The following is a 14,698-nucleotide window of genomic DNA, read 5'->3' on the forward strand; positions in this document are numbered from 1 at the left end:
AAGGCCAAAATAAAACAAACAAACAAACAGACAAATAAAAGGAGCACTGTATATGCAATGTAAAAAAGTGTGCTCATACATTTTAAAACACTACTTTCACGGGTCCCTAGATCCATGGGCTTTTCCAGCCCACGTGGTCAGACCACTTGCCCAGCGCAGCAGCTGTGAGTTTCACCAGTGTCCCCCTCAATGTCCCAGACCACACTGCTGCCACCCGCGTTCCTTCCTCTTCCTGGGTTGCTATCTGGAGTTCCTGGAGTCCCTTCAAGCTGCATTTTGCCGGAACCATCTGGACATAGCTCTCCCTGCGGCATTCTAGCACCACTTGCGAGCCTCAAGGCCCAAAAGGCTTCTGCTGCACAGCCAGGCCCCTTGCATATAAAATCTGGCCAGCCGAGCTCGCCTCTGATTTGCAAGACCTCCCCAAATGATCAAGGGCGCGCCGCCTGCAGGGATCAGGAGGCCTGGCCTCAAGCCCCGGCCACTCCGCTTCTCTGTGGAAGGAGGCTGGAAGGGGAGCGAGCCGCCCTCGGGCCGGCGGCGCGGTCTGGACGCCGCGGCCTGCGCAGCCCCGAGGGCCCCGTGTCGCCCGCCCTCCCGAGCCAAGGTTCTCAGGAGCGGGCCACGGAAAAGTCGTTGGCGGGAGGAGTTAGCGGCTGTTGGGAAAACGGGTTCACGGAAACAGTCCTTCCAAAGCCCTGGCCATCGCGGGGACCGACCCGCCTTCCTCCCTCCCAGGCCGGCGGGTGCCGGCTAACGGGCGCTGGGCAGATTGCGCGCAGCCCACCCCGACACGCCCGGGCCGGGCCCAGCAGGAGGAGCCGCGGGGCACCGCCAGTTGGCCCCTCAGGGCCTTGAACGCCCAGGAGTCAAAGCGCGTCGAGCCGGCGCTGGTCAGGTGAGGGGGGGTCGCCATGGCGAAGCGGCCAAGCGCGCACGCCCCCTGCGGTTGGCAAGGAAGCCGCCCCGCGCGCCTTGGGAGCGCCGCTGATTGGTCGATTCAACAGACGCCCGGGTGGGGGGCGGGGAGGAGAGTCATTCGTGCAAGTCGCCCAGGCTGCCGCAGCCTCAAGGAGCCCGGTGCCCAGGCTGGAATCTCTTAACATCTTGGTCCCTCCCGCCCCTCCCGGCCCCGCCCCGCGCCGTCTGGGGAGCCTCTTAGTCCCAGTACTCCAGTGCACTTACTCTTTGTTTGAGGCACAGAGACAAACGCTGAGGGAAAAAAAAAGACAAAACAAAGCAAAACAAAATAAAAACCTGAGGTCCGCTGTGGGTTCCTGGCAGGTTTGGGGGCTTCTGTCTGGCGGGAGGAGAATCCTAGAGCTGCACTCTGCATACCAACCTGGGAAGGAGATCCTAAGTCTTTTTGTTTGCAGAAGGCGGAGATGAGCATCAGTCAGTGAAGGCTTGAGTTTATGGATTTAAAACTCCCAGTCAAGATGAGGCTTAGTATCCCAGTCTGGCTTGATGGACTGTCCAGGTGGTCCTTTATTTTCCAGACCTCAACCAGGTCTTGGAAGAAACTCTGGAGAGATTCAAATCACGGTGCTGGCTCCACGCGGCTTTGGTGCCTTGCACCAAGGCTCGTGTTTTTGATAATTGCAGGAGAGACCACCAGAATCAAGAGCCCTCTCTCCTAGAGAATGAATCACTGCACCTCTGGAGCCCTTGGTTGGAGGCAGTTGGGTAACCAGTTTGCCTATCTCTTTCCCTCTCTGATAGCTGCAGCCTTTGGAGACTTGAGGCTATGAATCGCAGCAGCTCTAAGAGTGGAGTAGTCCTGGCTCCAGGCACCCAAGGTCCTGATGCCTGTCAGATGATAACCAGAGCCCAACTTGGCCAGGATCTTCCCCAGAGGACAGTGCTAGGGGTGCTCACTGAGAATGGGCAGTACAGGAGGACCTATGGCCAGGTAATGACCCACAGGTGCTGGGGAAATGGCTTGAGAAGGGTTTACCAGTCTTGGTGGGAAGGGTGTGTGTCTCTTGCTACCTTACCTCAAACTCCCATGAGTAAATTAGCCTTGTTATCTGGACTATAGAGACCTTGGTTAAAAAAAATAACCCGGGGCCTAGGCGGTAGCTCACCAGGTTAAGTGCATATAATATAAAGAAGCGCAAGAACCAGTGCAAGGATCCCTGTTTGATCCCTTGGCTCTGTCTTTCTCTATCTTCCCCGCCTCTCTCAATTCTCTCTGCCCCATCCTATTAAAAAAATGGCAAAATGACCTCCAGGAGCAGTGAATTCATAGTGCCAGCACCAAGCCCCTGCGATAACCGTGGAGTTAAAAAAAAAAAAAATCCAGCTAAGAGTAAAATACCTCTCTGGTGTCAAGGGAATGTGTCTAGGAATCCTTTGGACTAAGGGTCACTCACTACTGTAGTTCCAGTTTTTAGCATAGTGACTGGGTAGGGTGGCATATCTTAGTTCTTTATTGAATCAAATCTCCTTTCTCTAATCAGGCAGGTTTTGTTTGTTTGTTTGTTTGTTTTTTAAAATCGGAGCAGTGCTCAACTAAGGTTTATGGTGGATTGAACCTGGGACTTTGGAGCCTCTGACTCTTTGCATAAACCCTCTATGCTATTTGACCCTCTCCCCCAGTTGACATTCTTGATCCTTGTTTCTTTGAATTTCTCATTAATGCTGAAGAACACTGCTTTCTCCTGGTTTATCTCACCTAGCTTACTAGCTACTTCTTCACAATACCCTAGGTCTTCCTCTGGCAGTTTTATTTGTTCTGAAGAATATGATCTGAAATTGCACTCATTCCCAAACTCACAAATCTTCTAGTATTAGAAGCATCTCAACTATCAGGTGGGAGTCATATATATTCAGCAGCCTACTTAACATCTCTACTTGTATCTTGTCACTGGTTCTCTGACCTTTTGTTAAAGTAAACACCAAACTTAGCCCTGCCCTACTTTTCTCAAAGGTTTCCTCCTCCCAGTAAATAGAATATATCCATTCTTGTTCTTCCTGCTTTATTACCTCTCCCCTTTTTGACTCTTATTCTCCCATCTCATAGCTTATTTACTAAAAGAATATTTTTGATTCTCAGTCCCTAGCACTGCATGTGCCAGAGCAATGCTCTGGCTCATTTTCACTCTGTGTCATAAATAAATATATCTTTAAAAACAAAGATAATACATAAAATACTCTCCTTCTCATTCTTCACTGCCTTTTACCATATTTATATATTTGCTGGAATGGATGAGTTTCATAACTGCTTATGTTACTCATCTTTTTACTTTATCTGTACACAGATAAACCATAAATCAGATCATGCCACTCTTTGATTCCATACTCTCCAGTGAGTGTCCATATCTAGTAGAAGACAACCTATGACGTGTGGGACCATTACTCTCACTCTGCCCTGCATGCTCTTTGCTGTGGCCTGAGGACACACTCCAACACCAGGGCCTTTTCCCTTGCTGTTCTCTGCTCAGAATCACTTCCCTCATCTATATTTGTGGATCATCCCTCACTGCCACCATGCTTCCACCCAATTCTTTCTTTTTCATTGGAGCCTTTTGGTCATGCTACTTATATATATTTCCCTGTATTTCCACCTCTAAAGCATTTATCACCATTTGTTGTGATATTTTTTTCTTGCTTATTCCTATTTATTTATTATTGGATAGAGACAGAGAAATTGAAAGGGGAGAGGAGTTTGAGAGAGAGAGAGAGAGAGAGAGAGAGAGATCTACAGCACTGCTTTTCCACTTGTGAAGCTATCCCCCTACAATGGGGACCAGGGGCTTGAACTTAGGTCCTTGCACACTATAATGTGTGCACTTAACCAGGTGCACCACCATCTGGCCCCTTCTTGTTTATTTCTCTAACAACAGAATATAAGCTTTAGGAGGACAGTCTCTGAGCATTTTTGTAAAATTCTGGGCACTTAAAACTGTTGATATGTCTTGACCATTATAGATGAACACTAACATCTGTTCAATGGATACAAGTTTCATTTCATCACATCTATCTATATATGTAACTTCAGACTCAGTAGTAACCTGGAGTAATGGTTATAGTGACTTGTGACTTAAGCCCTTTAGAGACTCTCATATTCCTCCAGTATTATCATTAATAACATTTTTTCCCTACAAGACATAAGTCTGGTACATTAAAGGGAAATTTATGGAGCCACATACTAATTTAGAAGTAGCCTCAACAGAAATGCTAAGTGTAATTGTAAGCAATAAAACATTAATGCTGGGTGGGGGAGATAGTATAACAGTAAGCAAACAGACTCTAATGCCTGAGGCTCCAAGGTCTCAGGTTCAAACCCCTGTACCAGAACTGAGCAGTCCTATAGTTAAACAAACAAAACAAACAAACAAAACTAAAGCAGGACCTAGACTAGCAGGTTTTTTTCCCCTTCACTTTGTATTTGCCAGAACACTGATCATCTCTGGCTTATGTTGGTGTTATAGATGAACTTGGGAACTCAGAGTTTCAGTCATGAAAGTAGTTTGCATAACAATTATGCTATATCCCCAGCCCTGAGGCTAGCATTTTCATCAGTGTAATTTAGACTCATAAAGCCTGCCCACTTGCCTTGCTTCAACTAACCTTCAGGCCACTCAAGTGACTTGTTTTCATATGCTTGTTCACATTAGTGTTTAGGAAGAAAAGACAGAAGTGACTGAATATTGGCTCTCCACTAGGGTAATTGCATTATGCCATACAGGTAAGAGGCTATGACTTCAGACTATAGAAATATGAGTTTCTAAAATTATCACATCTCTGAGAAATAACTGAATATAAAATGGAAACTTTATAGAGGCTCACAGACTAAAGGTAAACGTTTTATAGAGGACTCTAGGAACACACTATCCAGTTGAGGTATCTTACCAACCCCATGAAAACCAATTTATACTCCTACAAATATGTATGTGAAGGGGTTGGGCTGTGGTGTGCCAGGTGAAGTGCACAGAGTGCTATGTGCAGGCTCCTCACCTACAGGGGAGATGCTTCACAGGGAGTGAAGCAAGTCTGCAGGTGGGTGTGTCTCTTTCTCGCTCCCTCTCTATCTTCCCCTCTCCTCTCAGTTTTTCTCTGTTCTATTGTATAATAAATAAATAGGAAAAAAAAATGGGCCACTAGGAACAGTGGATTAGTAGTGTAGCACTGACCCTCAGCGATAACTCTGGATGCAAAAGTAAGTAAGTAAATAAATAAATATGTATGTGATAGACTTACTTCATTTTGGAGATGAGCTGTAGTTTTCCTGTAATCTTTTGTTTCATTGGCTAAATATGTGAGAAAATGTCAGATGTAGACAGAGGTGAGGGAGTAATCATACTTAAGAAGTTTCATTTTCTAGGGATAGGTGGTGGTATACCTGGTTAAGTACACACATTAGAATGTGCAAAGACCTGGGTTCAAGGCCCTAGTCCCCACCTGCAGGGGGAAATCCTTAAGTGTGTGAAGCAGGGCTACAGGTGTCTCTCTGCTTCTCTCTCTCCTCTTTTTCCCCCGCCCCTCTCAATTTCTTTCTGTGTCTATCCAATTAATAAAAATGAATTAAATTTTTTTAGAAGTTCCATTTTTTTAAGTTTTTTTTAAAAAAAAATATTTACTTATTTCCTTTTGTTGCCCTTCTTGTTTTATTGTAGTTATTACTAATGTCGTTGTTGGATAGGACAGAGAGAAATGGAGAGAGGAAGGGAAGACAGAGCGGGAGAGAAAGATAGACATCTGCAGACCTGTTTCACCACCTGTGAAGCGACTCCCCTGCAGTTGGGGAGCTGGGACTTGAACGGCATCCTTAAGTTGGCCCTTGGGCTTTGCGCCACATGCGCCTAGCCCGCTGAGCTTCCGCCCCTGTCCCCTAGAAGTTTCATTTTTTTTATATTAAATTGCAGACATAGATACTTCCAATTCCAGATTCTTCTCACCTTCCCAGCATATTGGCTTGAATCACAGGGGTTCACATGGTCTGTGTGGTGGCCACTTAAAATTTATTTCATTCTTTTTCTAGGGAGTCACAACAATCAGGTGTTTCTCTGGATCTGAAAATGCTTTCCCTCCAGCTGGAAAGAAGGCACTCTCTGGTGGAGAGGTTGAGGTGCCAGCCAAGCAAGGATTTGATATCTACATGGATGAGGCAGAGCAAGGGGACAGAGACATCATTACTGGGAGAGAGGGGATGGCCATTGAGGAAGTGTACGAAGTAGACACCAGTACACTCAAGTCAGACCTCCACTTCCTGTTTGATTTTAGTACAGGTAATCCCATTCATGTCTGTACTCATAACCACTTGCAGTATCCACTAGCATGGAACTAGCAAGAAAAAAAAACAACAAATAAACAAACAAAAACATGAAATAATGACTGTTTTCACAACTGCCTGGGGAGGGTTAAGGGATGGAATTAATTTCTAAATTAAGTATCTCATGTGGTAATATTGCACCCCTGCAGTTTCTCCTATGGTGGTAGATTCATCTCTCTATCCCCAGTCTGAAGATGCATCAGACTTAGGAACAGATGTAATAAATGTGACTGAATATGCGGAAGAAATTCATCAGTACCTGAGAGAAGCTGAAGTAAGTTTTTCCCAACTTCTATTTCAATTTCTGAAGATAATTATGAACTCTTGATTATAAGCACTAGTGAATGACATTCTATGACACATAAACAATAAGAGTACCTGTGAAAAATAATAGTTGTGAATAGCAGTTACTTGAATTATTTCTCAGATTTGACTTTCTATGTACTAAGGAATTCTCTTTAAAAAATAATGCATATTGTCACCTCTCTTAAGCTGTTAGTTAATTGTATTACTGAGTCAGAATTTCATACTTTCTCCCCATCATAGTAAAGATATCACCCATGATCAGATTCTTTCTAACCTTTGCTTGAAATTTTGTAAAGGAAATTTTTCTCTTTTCATTCATTCATTCATTTTTTTTTCTGAAGTAACATTACTGTATAAAATTAGGTATGTTTCTCTGAAAACCAGCATGTGTCTATACTACATTCTGAAAGTCCAGTTCTGTCCTTCATTGTAGTTGTCCCCTTTGTCCTGATTTACCCAATTCTGTAGCCTTCCTCCTGTCTTTTGCTTTAAAATCTTTAAAAACAGCTATTGTACTGTGAAGTATTCTTTGTTTTTTCTGTGAAGAGAAGAAATGGGAAGGGGGAAGAGAATAAAGTTTTTTGTTTTTTCTTTGACAGAGCAACTACTTACATATAAAAATTCAGAGCTGGGAGATGGCTCACCAGTAGAGTACACACTTTGCCATACATAAGGATCTGGGTTCAAGGCCCTAGTCATCATATGGGAGTACTGTCACTCAAAGAAGAAATGAACAGTGAAGCAGTGCTATGGTGTCTCTTCATTTTTCTCTCTACCCCCCATCTCCCTCTCTCCCTTCTATCCTCTATCAAAAAATAAACAAAGAAAATTAAAAAACCAGTTTCACTTGGAGAAATGGAATCATGCAGGCAAGAATCCCCAGTGAAGTTGTAGAGGCAAGGGAAAAATAAAATTTATAAACATTCTTTGGGCAAAGGCAGTCAACTATATGGCAAAAGACAGACTTTAAGTGGTGAACTTCATATAGCCTAGACAGACACTGCTATATAATATTACATACCTGGCACATACACAATTCTATAATAAAACATTACTCCAGTAGATATTTAGAAAGCAACAGCAAATCAATTCTCCCCAAACAGATGAGACACAGGCCTAAGGCCCACTACATGAGGAAACAACCAGACATTACTGAGGGCATGCGGACCATTCTGGTGGACTGGCTGGTAGAGGTCAGTGAAGAATACAAGCTTCGTGCAGAGACTCTCTACCTGGCTGTCAACTTCCTGGACAGGTTTCTGTCATGCATGTCTGTCCTGAGAGGGAAACTACAGCTTGTTGGGACAGCAGCCATTCTCCTGGCTTCGTAAGTGTTCTTTCTGCTTCAAGAATGTGAAACTGCAGCCTGTCAAAACACTCGATTTTCATTCCTGTTTGTTGAAGAACTTGCAGTGTTTGATGATTAGAACTTACTCATGCTTCCTCTGGTTAAGAAATCATCTTTACAGCTTTTGTAGAGAAACTTTACCAAATGCTCACTCTTCAGTTCAGATATTTACTGCTTATTAGCAATGTCATGACTAAGGTAATTGTCAGCTCAGATGCAGGATTCTGTTTAATTATTTTGCAGTGTGATAGTTGGGCTATATTCTAAACAAGTAATTATTGTATATTAAAGTATATTAAAACAAGTAAAAGTCCCATGAGATAGTTTTTTTTTTTTTCCACCAGCATTATCACTGGGGCTCAGTGCCTGCATGATAAACCCATTGTTTCCAGCAGTCATTTTTAAAAAGTAATTTCTTTCTTTTTTAAAAAAATGTTTTATTTATTTTAAAAATTTATTTATTTTCCCTTTTGTTGCCCTTGCTATTTTTTATTGTTGTTGTAGTCGTTGATGTTGATGCTGTTAGATAGGACAGAGAGAAATGGAGAGAGGAGGGGAAGACAGAGGGGGAGAGAAAGACAGACACTTGCAGACCTGTTTCACCTTTTGTGAAGTGACTCCCCTGCAGGTGGGGAGCTGGGGGCTCGAACCGGGATCCTTAGGCTGGTCCTTGTGCTTTGTGCCATGTGCGCTTAGCCCACTGTACTACCGCCTGATTCCCCTAAAGTAATTTCTTTATTAGTTAGGGTAGAAAGAAATTGAGAGGGGATAAAGAGACAGAGAAAGAGAGACACCGGCAGTACTGCTTCACTGCTTGTGAAACTTCCCCCCTACAAGTGGGGAGCAGGGGCTCAAACCTGAGTCCTTGTGCATGGTAATATGTGTGCTCACTTGGGTGCACCACCACCTGACCCCCAAGAAACAGTTGTTCTATAAATGCTACCTTCATCATCTAGCCAATATCCCATAATATAATTTACTTGGTTGCAGTGAATAAATCATTTTAGCTGGTTCCTAATACTATCAGTTATGCACCACAATTACCTAGTTACATGAAACAAAGCTTATAGCTGAACTGCCCCTTAACTGAGTGATAGTTTTATTTCTATTTCTCTGATCTCAGATATTCTCATTATTGGTGCCTGAGAATTTGTCAAATACCCCTACAGAAAGTAGAAACAAAAGTAATAGCAAAAAATTGATAACAGCAAAATTATTACTTTCCTCTTGGGTGCACCGTATTAGTAAATATTAACAACTGTTTTCACTATTATATTCACTACATTCTTTCCCACAAAATAGTTTGAGCCCCATGGAATTAAGAGGAATTTACCTGTGTGCCTGTCATTCAAAATCTTTTAGGTCAAAATTAGAAATCTCTGGGCTGTGTGGTGGTACACCTGGTTAAGTGCACACATTACAGTGTGCAAGGACTTGGGTTCAAGTCCCCAGCTCCCCCACTTGCACAGGGAAAGCTTCACAAGCAGTGAAGCAGATTTGCATGTACCTTCTGTCTCTCCCCCTCCCTATTTCCTTCTTCCCTCTAAATTTCTCTGTCCTATCAGAAAAACAAAGAAAACTAGAAATTTCCTTTGCAAGTTATTTATCTTATTGTTCTTAGAAGTACAACATACCCATGAAATACTCATATTCTCATTTTTATTCCCCCCATGGCCCTCTGCCATTTAAGTGATATTTCTGTAAGCAGACATATGAGCTCAAAGTAAAGAAATCTGCAAAGGTGGTGTGTGTGGCTTGATTGTGCTAACACAGGATGGAGAGCCACAGGGTCTGAGCTTGATTTCCAAAATTTCTTTACATTTCATAGGAAATATGAGGAGATATATCCACCTGAAGTCGATGAGTTTGTGTATATAACTGATGATACTTACACAAAAAGGCAGTTGCTAAGAATGGAACACCTGCTCCTGAAAGTCCTCACTTTTGATCTGACAGTGCCAACCACCAACCAGTTTCTGCTCCAGTACCTAAGGAGGCAAGGTGTATGTGACAGAACCGAGAACCTGGCCAAGGTATGTTCCCTCAAGCCCAAGACTGTAGGTGCCAAGGAATGTAAAATGTACCCTATCCCAACTATCTCTTCATTCTACCTTCGTTTTCGGTTCTTTGCTTTGTGCCCAGAAAAGATTTTTAGCAATGAAAGAGAGCTAATTTAAGAACATGTCCTCTCCTTATGAAACATCAGGACTGATTGCATTTGGCAGGCATAGCTTCACTAATCACCCAAGTCTTAAGAAATTTAAGCTTGGCAGCTGTTTCTTTGTTAGATACAGGCCACATGCAAGGAATACCGTTTAGGTTTTAGCATGGGAACAGAGTAAATGCAGTTTGATTTGACTCTAATCTCATCCTAATATGCTAAATAGTGAAGCATTCTTTGGTCTTTTGGAGTTACAGAACTTTTATCTCAGACACTAGATATTGCTTTGGAAAATTTAATTCCTAACCACTATGATTTAGGACATCTGGTTTCTGTATTTACACAAAGTACAGTTAAGGTGCCTGTATAACTTTCCATTATGTTTCTTCTAACCTGATGAGTTCCCACTGGTACTGTTTCAGCTTGTGCACTGCATGCATCTGTTTGAAAAGTCAATAGGTTTCATACAGTCATATCTTTGTCTTCTGGCTGAAGGCTCTGGTCTCATTCTAGCTGCTAAAGCAACACTATTTTATCTGCCCTCTATAACATTGCTAGTGTAAGAAAACAAAACCGTACATCAACACCTATGCATTGAAATTTATTACCACATAAATGTTATTTTCATTATGGACAGGCACATATCAACTTTTAGCCTGGTAAATAATTTTGATTATTGCCATGCTCACTTCACTACTAACTGTAGTCTGAACAAAGACAGTTTGTTTCCTAAGTATTTTTAGATTTGCCTGTAGCTTAAGTCAAATGAAATTTTTCTCTCTTGTTCTTAGTATGTAGCAGAACTGAGTCTACTTGAAGCTGACCCATTTTTGAAATATCTGCCTTCACTGATAGCTGCAGCAGCTTATTGCCTGGCAAACTATACTGTGAATAGAAACTTCTGGGTAAGAGTCTTTTCTCAAGGCCTATCTCAACTTTGTGTTCTGACTCTCAAGGCTTAGAGTAGGCTGGCCTTTTATGAGGGGGTCTTAGTGGGATTAGGGGCAAATTTTGGCTAGCAGGCAGAAGCATGCCATGCTGTAGGCCAGCCTTCATGGCTTCAACAGCTTTGCCCTATGGGAGGTGAAGAATGTCAAGGAAATGAGATATTATGGTATGCTTAGTCAACAAAAACAGTTCTAGAGATCCCAAGGCCAACTGGCATGCACAGAGGGCCTTCGTAGTGTGAGTACCAACCAAGGCAAGCAAACGTTGTGGACTTTATCCCTCTGTCTAAAATAGCCGGGATACAATTATGCTGGTCTAATAGTTAGACCAGACTTTTAAGGGAGCAGTGTGTTACTTAGTACTGCCTCTTAACCAAAGAGGGTGGCAAATTAGAAACAGGTCCCTTGGATTGATTCTGAAGGCTCAGTTTTGTACTAAAAGAAATGTTTACTTTAATTTTCTAGAATATTTAGCATTTTGCATTTGGCTAAGACTATGTCAAATGTCATGGTTTATGTAAGTAGTGGTTCAGATAAGCTGGGGCTCTTTAACCACCAGTACAAGTCCTGTTTCAGAGAGAATAGTTAAAGTAACTGAACATTTTAAAACACAATATGGATAATATACAACACTGACAGTTCTTAATATTTTATTTCTAAAGTCTCTGAAGTAGGATTATGTTTTTTCTCATAGATGAAAGTACTTACATGGTGATTAATTCTATTACAAACCATTTTATCTTCATATTTTATTATCGTAAGAGACTATATGAAGCAATTGTTTGTCTTTTGCCTTTTTAGCCAGAAACCCTCGCTGCATTTACAGGCTATTCATTAAAGGAAATTGTGCCTTGCCTGAGTGAGCTACATAAAGTATGCCTTGTTATCCCACATCGGCCTCAGCAAGCAATTAGGGAGAAGTACAAGGCTTCAAAGTAGGTTTCTGAAATTTCCTCATCTAGCCTCGCTATTTAAAGCTGTAATCGATTTTACTAGTAATGTCAGACCTCTAATTGGTTAACAATATCAACCTTTTGTAGTAATGTCAGAATTAAATATAGCACAAATTCTATATCTGGTAAAGGTTGCATGTGAAATTTAAAAAAAAATCAAATTGGAGAGGACAGAACTGTTTATAGTCAGACAGAACCCTTTTCTGCCCTCTTAAAACTGTGAGATGGGGAGTTGGGCGGTAGCACAGCGGGCTAAGCACAGGTGGTGCAAAGCGCAAGGACAGGCATAAGGATGCCGGTTCGAGCCCCGGCGCCCCTCCTGCAGGGGAGTCGCTTCACAGGCGGTGAAGCAGGTCTGCAGGTGTCTGTCTTTCTCTCTCCTTCTCTGTCATCCCCTCCTCTCTCCATTTCTCTCTGTCCTATTCAACAACGATGACATCAATAACAACAACAGTAATAACTACAACAATAAAACAACAAGGGCAACAAAAGGAAATAAATATTAAAAAAAAACAGTTTAAAAAAAAACTGTGAGATCATCTCCTGTGTCCTGAGATTGTACAAAACTGATGTCTTTGACTTGTGCTAAACTTGCTTTGGGTCTCATTTCAGGTATATGCATGTGTCTCTGATCGAACCACCTGCAGTTCTTCCTCTACAATAAATCACAGAACTGAAGCACCTGCAGAGAGGAACCATCAGATCAATATATTGGCCTTAACTTTCATAGTCTTCTGCAGGTTGAATCAATTAGTATTGCTATAATATAGATAAAATATTTTTAAAAGTGTAAATGTATTTAGGTTGTCTTAGACTGTAGTATCTTGTAATATAGTCAGACATTTTTTAAAGAATAAACAACTTTTGACCACTTGTAAGGCTCATTTACTAATTGGCATAGCTGACACACTGGCCTGGATTTTAGGTAGGAGTATTATAAATGTCTTCTCTACTTCAAGAATTCCTCTAATTGGTTTTATAAATTGGTTAAATTTATAAATTGGTTTATAATTGGTTTTATAATTGGTTTTACCAGTAGGACTAAGTGTTCTGATGAATCCAGGAATTAAATGACTTGTTCTGAGACTTCCTAGTTCTATACCCTTTACATGAGTCTCCATAAATTGGCAAATGAGTGCCAAGCATAGATTAGTGAAGGGCTATAAGCCAGCACTAACTTTTAACTTTCTTCCAGCATCCTAGGCAGTAAAGACAGCTCATTGCAGAATAAATGTGATCAATTACTTCTGAAGGTTGACTTATATTTGATTCTATGCCATGGGTATGATGCTCAGTTTGTAAAGAAATCTGACTGTGTCACTGTTCAATTTTTATATAGTCAGCCATCATGCATCTATTTCAGCCTTCAAAGCTGTTCAGAGAGAAGGAACCTAAGGGCAGCTAAGTTAACTTTTCATGCATGTCTCTTGGGAGGTAACCATACTAAACTTTGCTGTAGATCAAAGTATTCCTGATCCTGTAGTTCACCTCACTACACAGTCACGCATGGCCCTTTGCAATAGCATTTATGTTGGACACAGATGGGGACAACTGAATGCTTTAGCTTTCTTTTGAGGACTGAAAAGTGACTGGAAGGAAAAATCGAGATTGGATTTGGTCTTGAGTGTTTGTTGGAGATGGAATATAAGTGGTGCTAATCTTAAAATCAGTAGCCTTGGACCACTTGGTACTAGAGGCACATGAACCTGAGCTTCACCTACTGCCAATCCCAGAACTCTGTCCAGATGGCATATGAAGGCAAGAACAACAGAAATACCTGTTTTCCCACTCCTTTATATAGGAGAGATTAGATCCCAGTAGGTTTTGGTAAAATGGGAGCAGGTCAAAGTAAATCTAAACAAAATTTGCTGTCTGCTTCAAGTCCTGATGAAACTGTATAGTCAGTGCAATTATTGGGTTGTCAGAAACGTCATGATGCACTCTTGCATAGAAAAATATGACTTTCCCAGTGGCTCAATATATTTTACATTTTTTTCCTAAGACTTGAAAAGTACTCATGAACTTTTTTAAAAAAAATTTTATTATGGCTTTTTAAAAATTTGTTTTATTATTTATTTTCCTTTTTGTTGACCTTCTTGTTTTATTGTTGTTCATGTTGTCGTTGGATAGGACAGAGAGAAATAGAGGAGGGGGAGACAGAGAGGAAGAGAGAAAGACAGACACTGACAGAACTGCTTCACCATCTATGAAGTGACTCCCCTGCAGGTGGGGAGCTGGGGGCTTGAACTGGGATCCTTATGCTGGTCCTTCTGCTTTGCGACACATGTGCTTAACCCGCTGCACTACCGCCCGACCCCCTAGTATGGTTTTTTTAAAACCCACTACCAAAAGACTGTGTCCTGTCCCATCCCCCCTGCCCATGAAGCTGAACGTCTACCTTCACCCTCTTCTCAGAGATTTTTACTTTGGTGCCCTACTTCAAACTCAGTCAGATCCTGCTTTGAGTTTCCCTTTCTGTTCTTCTTTTTCAGCTTTTGTTTATGCGTGGGATCATCCCATACTCGTCTTTGTCTTTCTGACTTATCTCACTAAACATATTTCCTTCTAGGTCCATCCAAGTTGGGTCAGAGAAGGTGGGTTCATTGTTCTTAATAGCTGGGTAGTATTCCATTGTGTATATATACCACAGCTTTCTCAGCCATTCATTTGTTGTTGGGCACCTGGTTTGCTTCCAGGTTTTAGCTA

General features: G+C 41.9%; 1 protein-coding gene across 2 annotated transcripts; it reads left to right on the top strand.

Annotated features, from left to right (window-relative positions):
* The first annotated feature begins 526 nt into the window (after nt 1–526).
* Nucleotides 527–12,865, top strand: CCNA1 (cyclin A1). 2 transcript variants are annotated; one of them, XM_007533869.2, is made up of 9 exons: nt 527–898; nt 1,723–1,912; nt 5,987–6,233; nt 6,427–6,551; nt 7,687–7,910; nt 9,760–9,964; nt 10,884–10,997; nt 11,841–11,974; nt 12,605–12,865. In XM_007533869.2, exons 2-9 carry the CDS (start codon nt 1,748–1,750, stop codon nt 12,654–12,656), a joined length of 1,266 nt encoding a protein of 421 aa, XP_007533931.1. In that variant the 5' UTR covers nt 527–898; nt 1,723–1,747; the 3' UTR covers nt 12,657–12,865. The 2 variants fall into 2 exon arrangements, with proteins under 2 accessions (XP_007533931.1, XP_060047532.1); XM_060191549.1 differs by lacking the exon at nt 527–898 and adding an exon at nt 1,095–1,262.
* The last annotated feature ends 1,833 nt before the right edge of the window (nt 12,866–14,698 follow it).

Source organism: Erinaceus europaeus, chromosome 5, assembly GCF_950295315.1.
Source record: "Erinaceus europaeus chromosome 5, mEriEur2.1, whole genome shotgun sequence".
In the NCBI taxonomy this organism is placed as follows: Eukaryota; Metazoa; Chordata; class Mammalia; order Eulipotyphla; family Erinaceidae; genus Erinaceus; species Erinaceus europaeus.

Bases quoted from the DNA above. Each gene is read 5' to 3' on its own strand.
- CCNA1 (XM_007533869.2), top strand. From the start codon at position 1,748: ATGAATCGCAGCAGCTCTAAGAGTGGAGTAGTCCTGGCTCCAGGCACC. The intron at 6,234-6,426 runs GTAATCCCATTC...GCACCCCTGCAG, and splicing joins CCTGTTTGATTTTAGTACAG to TTTCTCCTATGGTGGTAGAT. The intron at 10,998-11,840 runs GTAAGAGTCTTT...TTGCCTTTTTAG, and splicing joins CTGTGAATAGAAACTTCTGG to CCAGAAACCCTCGCTGCATT.